The sequence below is a fragment of the Echinococcus granulosus genome, assembly GCF_000524195.1.
Source record: "Echinococcus granulosus chromosome Unknown EG_S00085, whole genome shotgun sequence".
Lineage (NCBI taxonomy): Eukaryota > Metazoa > Platyhelminthes > Cestoda > Cyclophyllidea > Taeniidae > Echinococcus > Echinococcus granulosus.
Window position 1 is genome coordinate 274,918 of NW_020170465.1, and position 15,259 is coordinate 290,176.

The 15,259-nt window shown below is 42.0% G+C and overlaps 2 protein-coding genes across 2 annotated transcripts in view; both read right to left on the bottom strand. All coding sequences in view use genetic code 11, as the record gives it.

The window, feature by feature from the left end:
* Positions 1–7,445, bottom strand: part of EGR_07741 (Laminin subunit alpha-1) — a gene marked incomplete at both ends in the record, with an annotated part of 23,031 nt that extends 15,586 nt beyond the window's left edge. Inside the window, 16 exons of the mRNA XM_024496990.1 lie at positions 24–241; positions 471–765; positions 972–1,142; positions 1,540–1,745; positions 2,084–2,443; positions 3,132–3,275; positions 3,363–3,536; positions 5,168–5,326; positions 5,396–5,514; positions 5,662–5,773; positions 5,862–5,948; positions 6,353–6,460; positions 6,531–6,665; positions 6,738–6,950; positions 7,047–7,251; positions 7,330–7,445. Of these exons, the coding sequence (XP_024348613.1) occupies positions 24–241; positions 471–765; positions 972–1,142; positions 1,540–1,745; positions 2,084–2,443; positions 3,132–3,275; positions 3,363–3,536; positions 5,168–5,326; positions 5,396–5,514; positions 5,662–5,773; positions 5,862–5,948; positions 6,353–6,460; positions 6,531–6,665; positions 6,738–6,950; positions 7,047–7,251; positions 7,330–7,445 (2,822 nt within the window). The remainder of the gene's footprint in view (positions 1–23; positions 242–470; positions 766–971; positions 1,143–1,539; positions 1,746–2,083; positions 2,444–3,131; positions 3,276–3,362; positions 3,537–5,167; positions 5,327–5,395; positions 5,515–5,661; positions 5,774–5,861; positions 5,949–6,352; positions 6,461–6,530; positions 6,666–6,737; positions 6,951–7,046; positions 7,252–7,329) is intronic.
* Positions 7,446–9,544: 2,099 nt separating this feature from the next.
* On the bottom strand, positions 9,545–14,896 carry EGR_07742 (hypothetical protein; the record flags this gene model as incomplete). Its single annotated transcript, XM_024496991.1, has 3 exons — positions 9,545–9,701; positions 13,089–13,207; positions 14,768–14,896. The coding sequence occupies 3 exons, from the start codon at positions 14,894–14,896 to the stop codon at positions 9,545–9,547; spliced, it is 405 nt and encodes a 134-aa protein (XP_024348614.1).
* Positions 14,897–15,259: the final 363 nt, after the last annotated feature.

Genomic DNA, 15,259 nt, shown 5'->3' on the forward strand with positions numbered 1-15,259 from the left:
AATGCTGAAGTTCTTCAACTCACTTTTCTTCACAATCTAAACAGGCATAAGGCTTTTCAACAGGGAACCCGAAAGAGCCCAAACTTCTGCCGGAAAGGGAGATACAGGAATTGGTCTTATGATTCGAGAGGCTGGGACATTCACAGGGCTGGCAGATGTCTGATCCAAACTTGGTCGGATCCAAGTGGAATCCCGGTGCGCATTGTTCGCAATTTCGTCCATACGTGTTGTACTTGCAGTTCTACAGGACGGTGAATGGGACAAATTTACCAGGGATCGTAGTTTGAATTACCTGGAGGGTTGTTAATAGTGGCAATGTTCGACTCAACAATCATCTGCTTTTAAGCAACCTAGAATCCGTGTCAGTGAAAAAATTCACTCAAATTCGTAAGATTGCCACATGATCTTGATACCAACTAATGAAGAATGAAACATTTTTCAGTATCATCGACATCGACCAGTCAACACACCAGACAGTGTCCCGTATTCGGATCACACGTATCCGCCCTTCCATTGCATTCGCAGGGTACACAGACACGTCGATAAATGGGGTTCATTAGGCCAAGAAAAGCTGCAATCGCCCCATCCTGACCTTGACCTGCGAGTGCGATGGATGGGTCACGCCAGTAGCCTGTCTCGCATTCCTCGCAGGAGGTGCCCCGATGACCTGGAGGACACCGACACTCCTCCACGCTGCGGATCCCTTCCAGCAAAATGTGGGTGTTATTTCTGCGTTCTGCACGCTCCATAGCAACACGACGGAGTCTAGAAACCAGAAGACGAGGACGGATCTGGTAAAAACATTTAATCTGTAACCAAAGAGCGCTTTTCTGCAAGGAAATATGGCAAAGTTTGGTGCCATTTCTCACTCTCATTGTTGAAAAATCAAGAGAAGGCAGATAAGGATGAGGCAGTACTTTACGTTTTACGTCAATCCAGCTGTCATTTTTGTGTTTAGCAGGAAAACTCACTCCGAATATGCTTGATCGTCAGTGTATCGCGCCTTTACATAAAGCTTCGTCACATTCGAGAGAACCGCCATAACATCCACAATGGTTGCTGGTCGCCCGGCTCTCGTGTAGTCCACCCTATTATTGCTGCAAAGGAGAAGTTCAGTGAGTTTCTCTGGGTTTCGAGAATGTCTGCAACCTCAAAAAACATCTACTTTCTCGACATCCTGGAACATCTCAAAACTTGAGCTCTCGTTCTGTCCCCCTGATTGGCCAATATTACTTACGGATAGGCTAAAGATGGACAAGGGTCAAGGACAATCAAAGTACCGTAACTTTACGAGAACAGAACCCTCTTTGCCATCAGTAGCCAAATGAAATGCAGATTGGCACACGCCATGCTCACAGTTAGCTCCTACTGGTTGACATTTAAGACCTTCTGATAGATTTCGTCACTAAGGTGGTGGAAATTTGGCCTTCTAGTACTCATTTGAGACAACTCAACTAATTGTGTTGACAGTTTAGGTGGAAACACAATAAAGAATTCCATTAACCGCAAAATTTGGCATTCAAATGAGATCGGAATTACCTTCCTCGTTCATAAGTGGAAGCCGAATAGGCTGGCTGTCTTTCAGTGCCAATGGCTTGCGTTTGGTGGATGGGAATGCGATCCAAATTGCCACTGCCTGCCTCAACCAACACGCGAAAATTTGACTCATGTAGGCGAATTCGCTGAACGCGATGCATCTGTCTGTTTTCTGGTGATGGGCTGTAGCCTAGACGGATTCCGTGACCCTAGAAACGGGGGAATCAAGTATAAAAGGGCGACAGATTTGTCAAGAACTTGGCGCAATGCATTGGCATTTCTCGCAGGTTTTGGTCTTCCTATCTCAGCGCAGTCACTAAGAGGAGCGTCGAGGATGAAATTTTAATAATGGTGTTTCATTCGTGTAGGTCTTGGCAACAATCCACCATCCATCCTGAGCGCTTTCCATGAATGGCTATGGTACTGTAAGTAATTCTCCTAGCTTTACTATTTCTGTACCACTTGGAAGCATCTCGAGTAATACAATTCTCCTCTTCTTCCCTCTAAATTAGAGAGGGTGATAGTGCCATTGGTTCTGAGCCCTAACCTCAATCACAACATCCGGCTCGGTGATCCAGATTCGCGATAACGTGTAGTTATCATACACCGAAGTAGCGACAGCGGCAGTGGAGCGAATAGACGGTGAAGCGAAGCGCGTGATGACCTCCAGGTAACCCCTATACGCAGTGAGCTGTTTGCCTAGATAGATAGTAGGAGCGCTCCAGTAGGTGGCGTGGCTCGGTTCAGCGGCGGGAGGACCGAGGGAGAATTCGGCGTCTTCGGAGCTTATGCGGAGCATCCGAGTCGAAGCTGCCGCCTCCACCGATGCACCGGCACTGATTGGGGGAACCGGCAGCGAACGAGGAGATGGGGGCACAACGAGACTCCACCCATCTAGAGTATCGACCTTTGAGGGAGGGATTCACACCGATAGTTAATGATCTGGAGACAATGAGTTTAGCCGCAATCACTTCTAAATATGACATATTACTACAAGATAGAATTTCGCAACATGAAGGCTTAAGGCTAGCTTCAAAACAAAACCATTTTCAAGGGGAAGGTCTTGAGGAGTCACTTTCAGAACCTTGTAAATTTTTGTGTTTTTACTGAAAGCACTAAAAGTAAAGGCATTAAAGTAGTGACATCCGGACAACCGAGAATGAGTTTTTCTTGGCAAAGTGTGCCTACCTACAAATAGTGCCATTCGTGAGAGATCGCATTTATTGATTATGCTAGGACCCCCCAGTCAGTCACCTGTCAAGTGTTTATGTGAAAACCAGTTTGAAAAACAATATTTCAACCATATAAACAGATAAACAGTAGCTGTCATCCATGTGAAATTAACTAATCAACTTGGATCATCTTCTTACCAAACAAACATCATGAGAATTTATAAGCCCACAAAGCAAGTTTGATAAATGCTTACAATCCATTTAAAGGCAACATTTACTGCAAAACTGATTCGCCTATTAAAGGTGTGGAAAATTTTCCACTTACTGTTCCTAATTTCCCCTCTTGTTCGAGACGCTAAAATGCAAAATAAGTAGTTTCAATAAGTGCCATTCAAGTTAATGATAACCACGGAAATGGCTTACTCTGGCAGTTGATACCGAAACACTGTGACATTCTTTGCTTAATCCCATGCAGAAACAGGCCTGACAACCCTCCGGATCTTCGTTATCCAGATTAAAATGTCCTGGCAAACAGGCCTTGCATAGCGAATCCGGATCCACGTTAGGCTAGAAGTTTAGGGGGCGGCAAAAATAACAGCGATCAGCCTAAGCGTCAAAATACCAACTGCTCGGGTAAATTTTAGCAAGAACTACTTTGCAGTTGCACGGCGGCTGACAGCGGTAGCCCTGACCCCTGTGAGAACCGGCAACGTCGCAGGGGCACTTGAGACACTCGCCGGGCGTGATGGGCGACTCGTAGTAGCCCTCCGCGCATCGATCACAGAGGCGGCCTGTAAAACCCTCGCGGCAAATGCAGTCACCAGGTTGCTAGGGCGGATCATAAAAGGTGGTTAACTGGTAAATATTGAATTTAAAAACGCTTTTTTAAAGCAATTGCATACTACTGTCTCTGCCCCAGTAGTATATGCTACACCTGTAAGATGACAGTGCGCTTATGGATAGGGGTTTCTCTGCTGGGATAACTGTCAATAAAAAGCAAATTTTTCTATATTTTAGGTAAATTGGAAGTTGTATATAAGAGTCTCTATTCATTTTTACAAAAATTGGTTAAAACGAGGATTTGTATTTCGGTTTTAGCCATTTGAAGAGGTTCAAAGAAAAAAAGTATTGGATGGGCTTCTCGACGGTCACTGATGATGGTTAAAGGAGGTAAACTTTGCAACAGTAGCTCTTCGACTTATCGGGGTCATGGATAATTTATGTCCAAGTCTTCGGGTATTATCGAAGACGTTCTATTCTCTTTTGGAAGAGAAGCCTTACCAGAATTAAAATGGGACGAGGATTTCCGAAGCCAATCATCTACACTTCAGTTGACCAGGGTCTCACCTCTTTCTTATTCTTTTTCAATTTCATTTGTTATAATTTCTTACAACTACCCCCAAGGATGGATTAGCGCATTCCAAGATGGTCTCTTTAACAACTAAGCTATCATAAACGTTTATCTACTGTCAAATGGTGGTAAGAAGACTGCTGAGGAAGTACTATTAGGACATAAGCGGAATAAAACCAGAATCAGGTAATGAGAAATGAGGTGACTTCATGATTAGCCAAACTACTGAGAAGAATCAACAGTGAACCATCTCGTCAATGAGTTGTTTTGAATGGGTGGAAATTAGAAATCTTGTTAAAAAACCAGTCCATTATAGCCTTCAGAAGGCGTTTCTTCTCATTGGAGTGTCCTCCGAATGACCCTTAGTAGCAAACCAGCCTCAGGAGTAGTCCAACAAGGCAGCGGATCGGTGACTAACAGTTAATGCCAAAACATGGCAGAACAATAGTTCGTGCAGTAGAATGCGCACTAACCCCTTGAAAAATCACACACACAAGTAGCGGGACAGTTTATTTAGACCATCCATTCATCTGTCCGGTCAAGCAGGCTTCTAGCATGGTCAGTAGGAGAACCTGCGGTCAACGTAAACACTACACTGCACCACGACATGCACGCACACACATAAGAAGGCTATTGTCTTGGAATCGGCTACTGCGTGACCTGTCAGAGATCATCTGTGGCGTGTCAGTTTATTTGTTACCACAGTTCACCTGAAGTTGACTACTCGTCTTGAAGAGAGGGGAGGTAAGGGGTGCACGATGCCTTTAGCATCCACATGACCCGACCCCCTCACCCGCTACTGTTTGGTTACAAAGTTCAAAAGATTTAAATTAGAAAGAATAATATTTTGACTACTGGAAAAGACCTCCCTGTCCATTTGACCGTTAAAAACCTTCTCAATAGCAGTTAAAAAGGAGGTGAGAAAAATCCCTCTCCGTTCGCGGAGTATAAATGAAATTTGAACGTTAAAAAAGTTTTTTTTTCTCCTCCCTAACCGAAATCTTAAATCCCTCTGATATTTCCTGCCATAAAATGCCAAAACCATCCTGAACAGAAGGCTTGAATTTGTATGAAGCGCGACTTTCAAAAGATTTGCGAAGGGACTCACCTTCTCCGGCATCATCGCATCATTTGAGACACAAACGCCCGTCGATCCGTGCAGGTTGCAGTTGCATGGGACACAGGGATTCTTAGCCTCTGGCGCGACATTCAGGGGACGATAGTAACCGGGACTGCAGTCCTCGCAATTGATACCCGTGGTTCGTTCCTATAGGATAGAGGAGAAGGGTAGGGTGCTGATGCTACAGTGCAATTGGATGCAAGGAGAGACACCCACCCGACATCCAATGCAGACACCGCCTCCCTCACGCACGTTGTAGCGATTAAGACTGAGTTGAAGATTGGCCACTGTCTGGTTGTACACACAGGAATCAGCCTTTCCATGACAATTGCATTCTGAGAAGAAGAAAGATCCAAGTTCCCTCTAATTGTACGAATAACCGAGACATCAATTTGTTTTGGCGCATGTACGCGTAACTTGAAATACTCATTTATTGTTCTAATTCATTTAGAATGAACCACCGTTTTTAGAAAAATAACTACCTTCACACATAGCACCAGGCCTCCAGGGTTGTTGATTGAAGAGCGGACAGCATCGCTCACAAGTGTAGCCGCAGGTGTTGTGCTGACAATCGCAGACCGCTCTTGGCACACCCTAGGAAGGACAATGGAGACCGGTTTTTTGATTGCGATTTGACATTTAAATAGTACACTGGCAAAAAACTAATTTCGTTGTCACTTACGTCGATAATTTGACGTCCACAGGTGTTGGCATGGCTGTTGCAGATGCATTTTCCGCCAATTTTGATGTTTCGAATCGAATAATAATACTATTGAGAAAAACCGAAAAAGCCGTTTTCTCGATTTAAGACCTCGGTTCTTAGTTTTTGAAAAAAAGCCTAAATTTCTAGAAAGTACTTTAAAAGGGATACACCGCAGGTACAAACAGTGATTGATAGACCATGTGCAGTTGAATTTCGGTTGATTGTCAAGCAATTAAGTTTATTCTACAGCTTTAATGCGTCATTTTTTTGCTTCAAAAGGAGAAGTTTTGACACCCTAAAAACACTTACTTTTTGTTTAAAAACAGTCAATATAATGTATGCCGCTTGTGATCTAACCCCTAAAAAGACCTGATCATTGGTGGACTACCAAGAGTATCTAAGACATGAGGTCCCATAAAACATACACTATGCAAACGCATAATCAAACACAAGTATCCTATGGAACTAACCCTGTTGTATACCGTTGGATCAAGCTGATCTCTAAGGGTCATCCAATCACCTGAGAGAGTCTGCAGCTTTTGGAACCTCAAACGCACGAATCGAGCAGAAAGAAAATCCTAAAGGCCGGAGTGGGTTTGATGACAGATCAAATCGTTCGGAAAATGTAAGATCTCCTAAGGAACTTACTATAAGTTCCGGATCAATTGGCTTGTTTGCTTCAAAGCGAGACGTTGAGGCGCCCTCACGATCCACCGTTAGCGGAATAATGATCTCTCCTGCTTGAAGATTTTGCGGTTGGCTGAAGTATGTTGTGCAATAAACCTGTCAGAAAGACCAAATAACTCAGTTTTATCACCGTAAAAATGAGAAAGCATAGGTAGAGAACCAACAAACCTCAGTATTTCCCAGTTTGTGGGGACGGGAGTCGCTGGTAATGCGAAGTGTGCCGTTGACCATAGGTTGATAAAGCGTATAACACTGGTAAGCATTTTCGGCGAAAAAAACCCAGGGCTGAAAGGCCTGTCCATTAATCGATTTTTCGAGGACCCAATTCGCTGGTCGAGGGGAATCACCCATGCGTAGAAGAACGAAGACAATTTGGTAGACCTAAGGAGAATGCATATTCAGACCACCGCTCTGGATAAAGCAAGCAGCATTGCTTGAAAAGTGGCTCGCCTGCTTTAAATCAATATCAATGGTGACCGCGTGGTATTGAAGACCCTCAGCCAGAGACGGGCTCTGCCACCATAAATTGGAATCACCGGAAACAGCGTATTCGATTGGATGACGAAGATTTGGATCCCGTGCGTCACAATAATTACACTCAACTAAGCTACCGTCAGCGTCCTTGTATGTGCGAGCGTCTTGTGGATAAGTAAAAACTTGACGCTTCGTCCTTTTAAAAGCTCTGCAAATGAATATTGCTTAATTTATACATTGCCAATTGGAAATCAATGACAACACCATTAACAGCATTGTGACGTACGTAAAATCGTATCCAGCGTGTTCGACCAGTCTGCAATAATATTCACGTTTTTTCTCTCCACAAGTCGCATTTGAAACAATGATTGCATTTTCTGCGAGCAATGAATCTGGGTCCATATCCAGGTAATCAATATCTTCAGGGTAGTCTACACATTGCTTATCTGTAACGTAACAAAATCAAACCATTTTGTTGAACTAAATTGCTCCAAACGCCACGATATAACAAAAGAAGTAGGAAGAACGCAAGTAATCGCATCCCTGCGGCTCAATACTTGGGGCAATTGAATTCGTTCAACGTCAAGGTCTCAAGCTTTAGATTATTCAAACTATTCGCTCCATAATGCGTCATTTTTTAAATGCAAATGTTTTCTAAATTTTTAATAGAAAATAATTTTAGCAAATTGGGTATAAAATGATTAGCAGGGGCAAAGGAAAATGTTACTTCAGTTGGAAACACTAACTTAGTTGATTTCAGCGTTGGCTAGTGGTGTGTGCAAACACTATTTCATTGATTTTCTATTATTCATTTCAATCTTCTAGACCTGAAATTGTTTCAAGTATACAGCTACCTTTTGAATGAATACTGCTCTTTGCATCCAATTATTTTTGGAAGGATTTTGTGCAAGAAACTTTTAATATAAAGCGTTTTTATGCAGTGCCCTTTAAACACGGATAAGTGCCGTATTCCTTACAAAATTTTTGGCAAAATTAAGCTCCTCTTACTTTTTCATTTTAACACCAAGTATGCAACTAACTGTTGTTCTACTTTAACAACACTGAATATCACAAATCCAAAGCAAAATAGCTGGTAGGATGAACGAGTAAAGTTGCAGAGGACGAGCTTGCATAGCACAGATAAGCAAGGATAAAGTCTTGAAGACATACGAGAATTTCCATATAGATAAACCAGAGGCTCTTAAAACGGGTTTGCTTCATACTACGTAAAGGGATGCGAAATCACTATTAAATTATCAAACCCATTTTGGTCATAAAGCAATTGAGCTCGCGTTTAGTATGATGCCATTGTTATGCCTGGAAAATAGTTAACAAATGGTTGAATTATAGCCAATGCTCAAAACAGAAATTACAAGCGATTATGCTGTTGAAGTGAGCACAGAGAATTGCCAAGTAATCGCAGTCGGTGATGACTGCTTTGCAGTACCACGACAATAGTATGCATCGCAACACACCAACCCTTAACACCACTCCTTATATGAGGAAGGGGTGGAGGAGTCCTCCATCATAGCCTTATAACCTGGTTAAGGTGACGGTGACAACTTCAGAACACACCTGTAAGACAGCCTTTGTACCAAATAGGTCCATAAAAGCACATTACAAACCATATATCGAAACTACAACGTCAAATTACTTAACATTGCTTAAACCGCTACATGCGACCACAATCTAGCTTACAATGCTGTGGCACAGGCTCGGTAGAGACAACTCTCTTCAGTAGACCTACTTGATGTGTAAGCTGATGCAGCACACTAAGTCAACTTCTTTGATCACATATCTAGCAGGCTTCAACAGACAACATAAAGTCTGACTGACCAAATGCTGCTGCTAAAATAATCAAAAAGCATTGAAAATGGAGGCAAAGAGGAGGAAATTAGTTAAACCAACCAACTTTTCGGCCTCACAACCCCTTCTAGCGTGTTGGCTAGTTATCTACGTAATGGAATTACTCAGGCTTAGATTTGAAACGATGTTTGTCGTAAATGCCTGCCTCGTACTTCCAAGTCTAAGTACTGGTTCGGCATGCCTTTGGATCAGGGTCGAGTGGGTCTGCATTATTTAAAACAGAAGTCGTCATTTTGATCTGCGTTTGCATTGAAATGCAGGTGTGGAGTAGTCACTTCCATTCATTCATCCCAGCTCAACTTAACTGATAGTTTTGTGTCGGCAAAAATTAGCACAACTTTCTCGTCTACTACCACTAGGGTCCTTACAGCAGGCTCCATCTAAACCCAACGAATAACCATTTGGAATCTAAGACTGGTGTCCTGGTGGAAAGGAGACAAAAAGGACAACACTTCATTGTGAAGGTTAGGGCACCAAACCGCCATCTACTAAGTGAGTAAGAAAGCCTACAGAGGAGATTATAAGCGTTTGGTCATTATCAAAAAAGCCTATTTTGGAAGAGTGCTTGGCAAACCGAATTGGGTTTTGCAGTGTAAAAGGGTTTATGGCGAGGCGATCTTCCTGATGGGCGATTTTCAGGCAGTTGCCTTGGGCTCAACGCAGGTAGAACACTGCTGCTCATTGTGCTGCCGGTCATTGTAAAAGGACTCCCATGGTTGTACGTGGCGGCGCACAATACGTATAAGGATAGCAGAGGAACTGTGGTGTAGTGAAAGAAGGCATGCAGGAGTGCTAGAAAAGGAGAGATGGGCTGATGCCTTGAGCAAAAGTTAGAGTAAAATACAGCTATTGCACGTCAAAACAGTAGTGGAAAACAATGGAAGAACCCGCGATTATACCACATTTGTTGTATATGAGTGAGTCACTACTTGATCTTTGAGGTTGACAACTGCGTAAGATACCGAAGTACGCTGAGATCCACGAGATGTGATTTTAGTGATAACGCTGTGACTCAAAACTTTGGTTCACGTGCAAACACGTTTTTATAATCGGGCTTTAAAAGATTTTTTTAACAGATTTTAGCACGTGAACGGCAGATGCGGGATGTGTGAATAGGAAATATTAGGTGATGCGTGTATACGGGTGCAAAAGAATATGCGTCTCTAGTTAAATTGAAAGACAATGGGTGTCGGATACCCAGGCGAGCTTGAACTTACTCATTCTAAGTCGAAGTCGGGTATTCAGCCAAATTAGTTGCTATGGGCCCCTTGACTTGGGTACCGACAGCACCCACGTGCATCACTCATCTTTATGAGCGTGTGCTTTAATGTAATGGAAGGTAGGCAAAAAAATGGCTGGGAAAATGAGCAAATATGTCGGTTGGATGACAAAATAGGTTAGGATGAATGCAATCTAAACCCATTAATGTAAAATGAGGTAGAATATTTAGCTGGTTCTAAGAAGTCGCCAATTTCGTCGAAGCACAAAATGACATGTTGAAAGTGGTGTAGATTTCTTCATTTCTAGAAATCGTATTTGATTAATATGTAAAAAGTCCTTGGCAAAGTGAGTGGTCAGTTGAGGGTTATGCAATAGAGTCATGAAAAATTATAGCATGTTCTGGGAGCAACGACTCCAGGCCCGTATCAAAGTAATAAATGTCGTTCAAATAATCTACGATGTGCTTATCTACGATAAGAAAAATCAAACCATCTTGCAGGATAAGGTTAATCCAAACACCGCAGCCTAATAAGAAAATTAGCAAGAGCACGAGTAATTGCATGTTCGCATCTCAAAACACCGGATAATTGAATTCGTTTGGCGTCAAGGTCACGACCTCAAGGCTTTTTATAGTTTACGCGCTAAACGAGGCAGTATTTGAGTTTAGGAACAGCATTTACAAAAGCAATTTAATAGCAGAAGTAGATAATTTTATTGCACTGTATGTCAGGATTATTATAGGTGTTAGCTAAGATATATTTACCAACAAGGAGTTGATTTAACAGAATTCAACTGAAACTAAACTAGCAATAAGGCATGAAACGTCTACTGCGCAGTTAAAGGAATTTTGAAAATAGCATATTTTGCCATTGGTAAATAGTACTTGCTAATGTCGCTGCTTTGCCTTTGTAGGACTACAGTAATGACAGGAGGCACAACAGTTTTCTCGAATTTATAGCTGCACTTGGTATTTGCTCGGTTGCAAAAAATTTCGTATTAAAATTAAAATGGCAGGCCAAACTAAATATTTGTTAAGTAGCAGTGAAAAATATAATTGGTCTAAGACCGAATTATTTCAGATGTGCTCAATTCCACTTCTTGCAGAATTTTGTTTTGTTTATTTTCAAGCGCACATCTATCAATGAATGAAGTGGGACAACAAGTATTTGCAAAGTCCTACCAAATGTCTGTAATTACACCTCAATAACTGTGGAATCGTATAATTGTTTTTCCAGAAAAATATCAGTAGACTCCAAATGATAGACACATGTACGTCAATTTTATGGCATTCGCAACTTTTTTATGCAATTTTGGTGTCCTTTGTATCCTTTGCTACTAATCTGACATACTAGCCTATTCTTTCGTAGGTTGATTGGAGTCGGAGGAAAGACATGTCGCAATAATTGGCGTTGTACTAATTTTTGTATGTCCCAAAACACTTGCTTTTGTAAACTAGTGATATGCTACATAATGATAAGAATAATGGGAACCTTCGTCTGTAGTGGGTGTTGCCACTCAAGAAATGATGTGTCTCTTGATATCCAGGTTCACTCACCTTCTCATACTTTTGTTTGAGTGTTCATGAGTTGGCGTGATCTGCCCAACTATGCTTTCAAAATGGAGACAGCAATGGAAATGTCAAGAAGGTGATGTAAATGCATACTTGGAGACGTTTGAGGCAAGTGGTACCGCTTTCCTATATGCCATCGGGAAACAGCAAACTTTGGGAAACATTCGCCATTTCTTAAGTAAATACCATATCACATCATCGAAATAGGCAACTGGTGTTGCATTACTAGCTTAGCTAACAAATAATTGATCCTTAGCCTACAGGTAAAATGGAAATAACAGGTCATAATGCTGTTGAAGCGAACACAACCCATTACACAAAGCGTTATAAGAAATTTTAACTGACAAAGACGCAAGCAATGCTGGCTCAGTAGCTGGATGATACGGTGACCATTTCGTCGCAGGTTGACGAATCAAGGGGTTGGCCAGTTCAGCGCAGATGGCGGAAAAGAACAATCTTAGTATGCTTGCAACAGCTCACTCCAATTTTGGTAGAGTGAGGAATGAGAAGCCACTGAAAATACAAGCACTCCATCCGACTCACCTAACCCTGGTTCACTTACTTCCCACACTACCGTTCACGAGAAACGGTAGTATGAAAGGGCGTTTTTTTTTTTGAATTATTGTCCGGAAATTTCAAGAGCTATGAGGCTACAACGAAATCACTCCATCGGCATTCACTAATGCGTTTTTATTTTATACTCGCGTGTGGTGTAAACTAGCTATCATTACTGTATCTCATGGAAGAGGAGACCAACTAGCGAGATTGGATATAAAGGAAGGCTAATGTTGCCTTGTATCTCTAAAGAAGCAAATGACCCACCACCACGAAGTTGGTTTCGGGGTATTGCCAACTCCCACCTCCACCAACTAGTGTGTGTGCCTCATTATTCACAAGGCCAAGTTTTATCAGTTAACTCGATTCATATTAAATGACACTCCTTTATTACAACAAACAACGGATTCGCTTATAGTCGGTACCTTTTATCACCACATCGTATAACGCCGATCCATAAAACGGCATCAATTAAAATCGCCCCCTTATACTACTTGTTTCTTGTCAATAGTAAGTAGTCGGAGCAAAATGGTTACTTGGCGGGAGGGAGAGGCGTAGAATGGAGTAACAAATGCGACTGCAAGTGCGCCTCTAAACTCGTCTCCAAATTACCTATCAACAAGACATTAGCCGTGATCCGACGCGATTCCACGGCACTTCATTCAACATATAGCAAACGGAGGACGATTTGCATTTATGGTATCAAGATGTAAAATATGGCTGACTGATCACAATCCAAATGGTATAATAGGTACTGCGATTGCAGCATGAATTCGAAGCAGTTTCGAGCATCAACTGTTTGAATAGGTAATGCGGTTGAGATGAACACGCACCGGAAATTGGCTCGACGATTGACTAGTGGAACGGCCTTCATATGTCGATGACGAGATGATGACGTATCACGGAGAGTTAAAGCGGTGCATTGTAGGATGTGGAGGGGAGGGAAGTTTGCCTAAGGAGACAAAAAATCGTGGGTGGCAGGATTGGCGATGCTCGAGAGAAGGGACTGAGGCATTCACATTGCGATGTAGCTAATTCCACATCTGGCGTGTGCAGGCGCCTTCGCAGGCAAACTTCAACTTGTACCGGTCTAAGCAATCTAACGTAGTGGGAGCTTGCAAAGCTGCGGATGGGTTTAAATTTATAGACATTGGATTGTTGAGAGGAGTGTAAGTCGCATTTGAAGTCAAAGTTGGCGTAGAAGTGTACCTGCAATCCCGTCATTAGAGTTCGGTTCGTTCATTAAGCTACTTTGAAGTGACGAAAGTACGGAGTCGGTACAAGGTGGCACGGCCCTTTCCACCAATCAACACTTTGCCCCCCTCAGACTTACATCCTTCTCCCAGCTTTCTACCCTGCACCACTTCACCATTGATGATAGATGATGATGCAGAATTGCTTGTCCGTCTATTCCTTATTTTTTCTAAGTGCAGGCCCAGCAATTCGAAGTGACTCAAACATAAATAGGGAAAAAATAAATAAAATTTCCATGACAAGTATATTTAGACTGGCTGAGTGAAGGGATTCGTAGTGCGTACCTAGACAGGAGGCTACATTTTGTAGCAAAATCTAGCTAGGTTGTAGCCAACTTCTTACGTGATGCTGCTCTGGAAAAGTCATTGCAAAAAAATTACCAAATGCCTCAAATGTGTTCTGCATTAAAGTCAATCAAAAAAGTAACTGTGTGATAGGAAAGCCAGAGAAAGTACGCAATCCAAGGATGTGGTGATCTTGGCATCTTCGTATACGTACCGTAGATTGCTTTACAACGAAACTATTCAGATAGTTTACAGGCACAGTTAGTTTTATTTTAGTCACAAATAGAATTCTTACAAAGGGCAAGGTTGAGTTATTTGCCAAAGGTAAACATCATCCTCAACCCTTCCCTTTGCAGTCGTCGCGGATTCTCCCATCAGCCTTTTGGGAGACAAGTCAAAATAATGAGGCAAAATATATTTTGCCAATGCAAGGAAGGACTGGAGACTACTGAATTAGTTCGGAACCATGGAGCCTAGCAAATGCGTAAAAGCGGAGCCTCAAGCTCCGATGAAACTATGACGAGGAATAAAACTAAACCAAACTAATATGATTAAAGAACTTCATTAGTTAGGCCATTTTGAAACCTGATTAAAACCAAAAATGCAGCTTCCAAAATATTTTTAAAATCTTAGATGTTTGTAGAAATAAAGAATGCTCAAAATTATGCTTACAGACTTAGTTGGCATCCATAAGTAGGAAGGTAATGATGTATTTTTCATATTTACAGTAGCTTATTACAATGAATGTTCACAATTGGTCTTAGGCTGTAGCAAGTGGTATTGACTATTTCTTCTTTGATGGGCTGAATACGATGCGTTTTGCCTTCAACAGAGACATTTAAGTGCAATTCGTTTTAGTTCAATTTGCCTTGATTGCGAGCTATTTTGAGGTTGCATTGAATATATTTCCTTATTATGCAAGTCGCATACTAGCTATGCAATAAAAAGAAATTTTTGCGACCCCTACTGCCTACTTTCATCGTGACATCCGAAGGGGATGGTAGTTCGGGGCTTGATGGATGAAAGCCGATCGGCTGTGTCTCTTTGTCGATGGTGTTTACAGACACGCGCATTACCAGACCCAATTCTATCTTTACCTGCATCCTTTTACAATTTATGGAAAAAAATTTGGTAGTGGCTATTGCCCAGCTTCTCTTAGTCATCTTGTACCTCCAACTACTTCTGCATCAGTTTTTTCTCTTTGGACTCACACACACACACACACCAAATGAGATGCGACTTCTTTTGCCGTAAGCCACAGTCGATTGGAGTGCCAACCCTACTACAAGAGGAACAATGGTGGATGTTGTCTCACGGTTGCGTGTATCCATGTGGAATGTGTAACATTAGTGTTGACCTAGAGGCTGCCACAAACGCAATGCAGAGCTGAAAATTATTTGGTAAATTCAATACCTCTGAGAATTTATCATCTTATTTTGACAGCATAATGAAAAGCTAGCCTAATT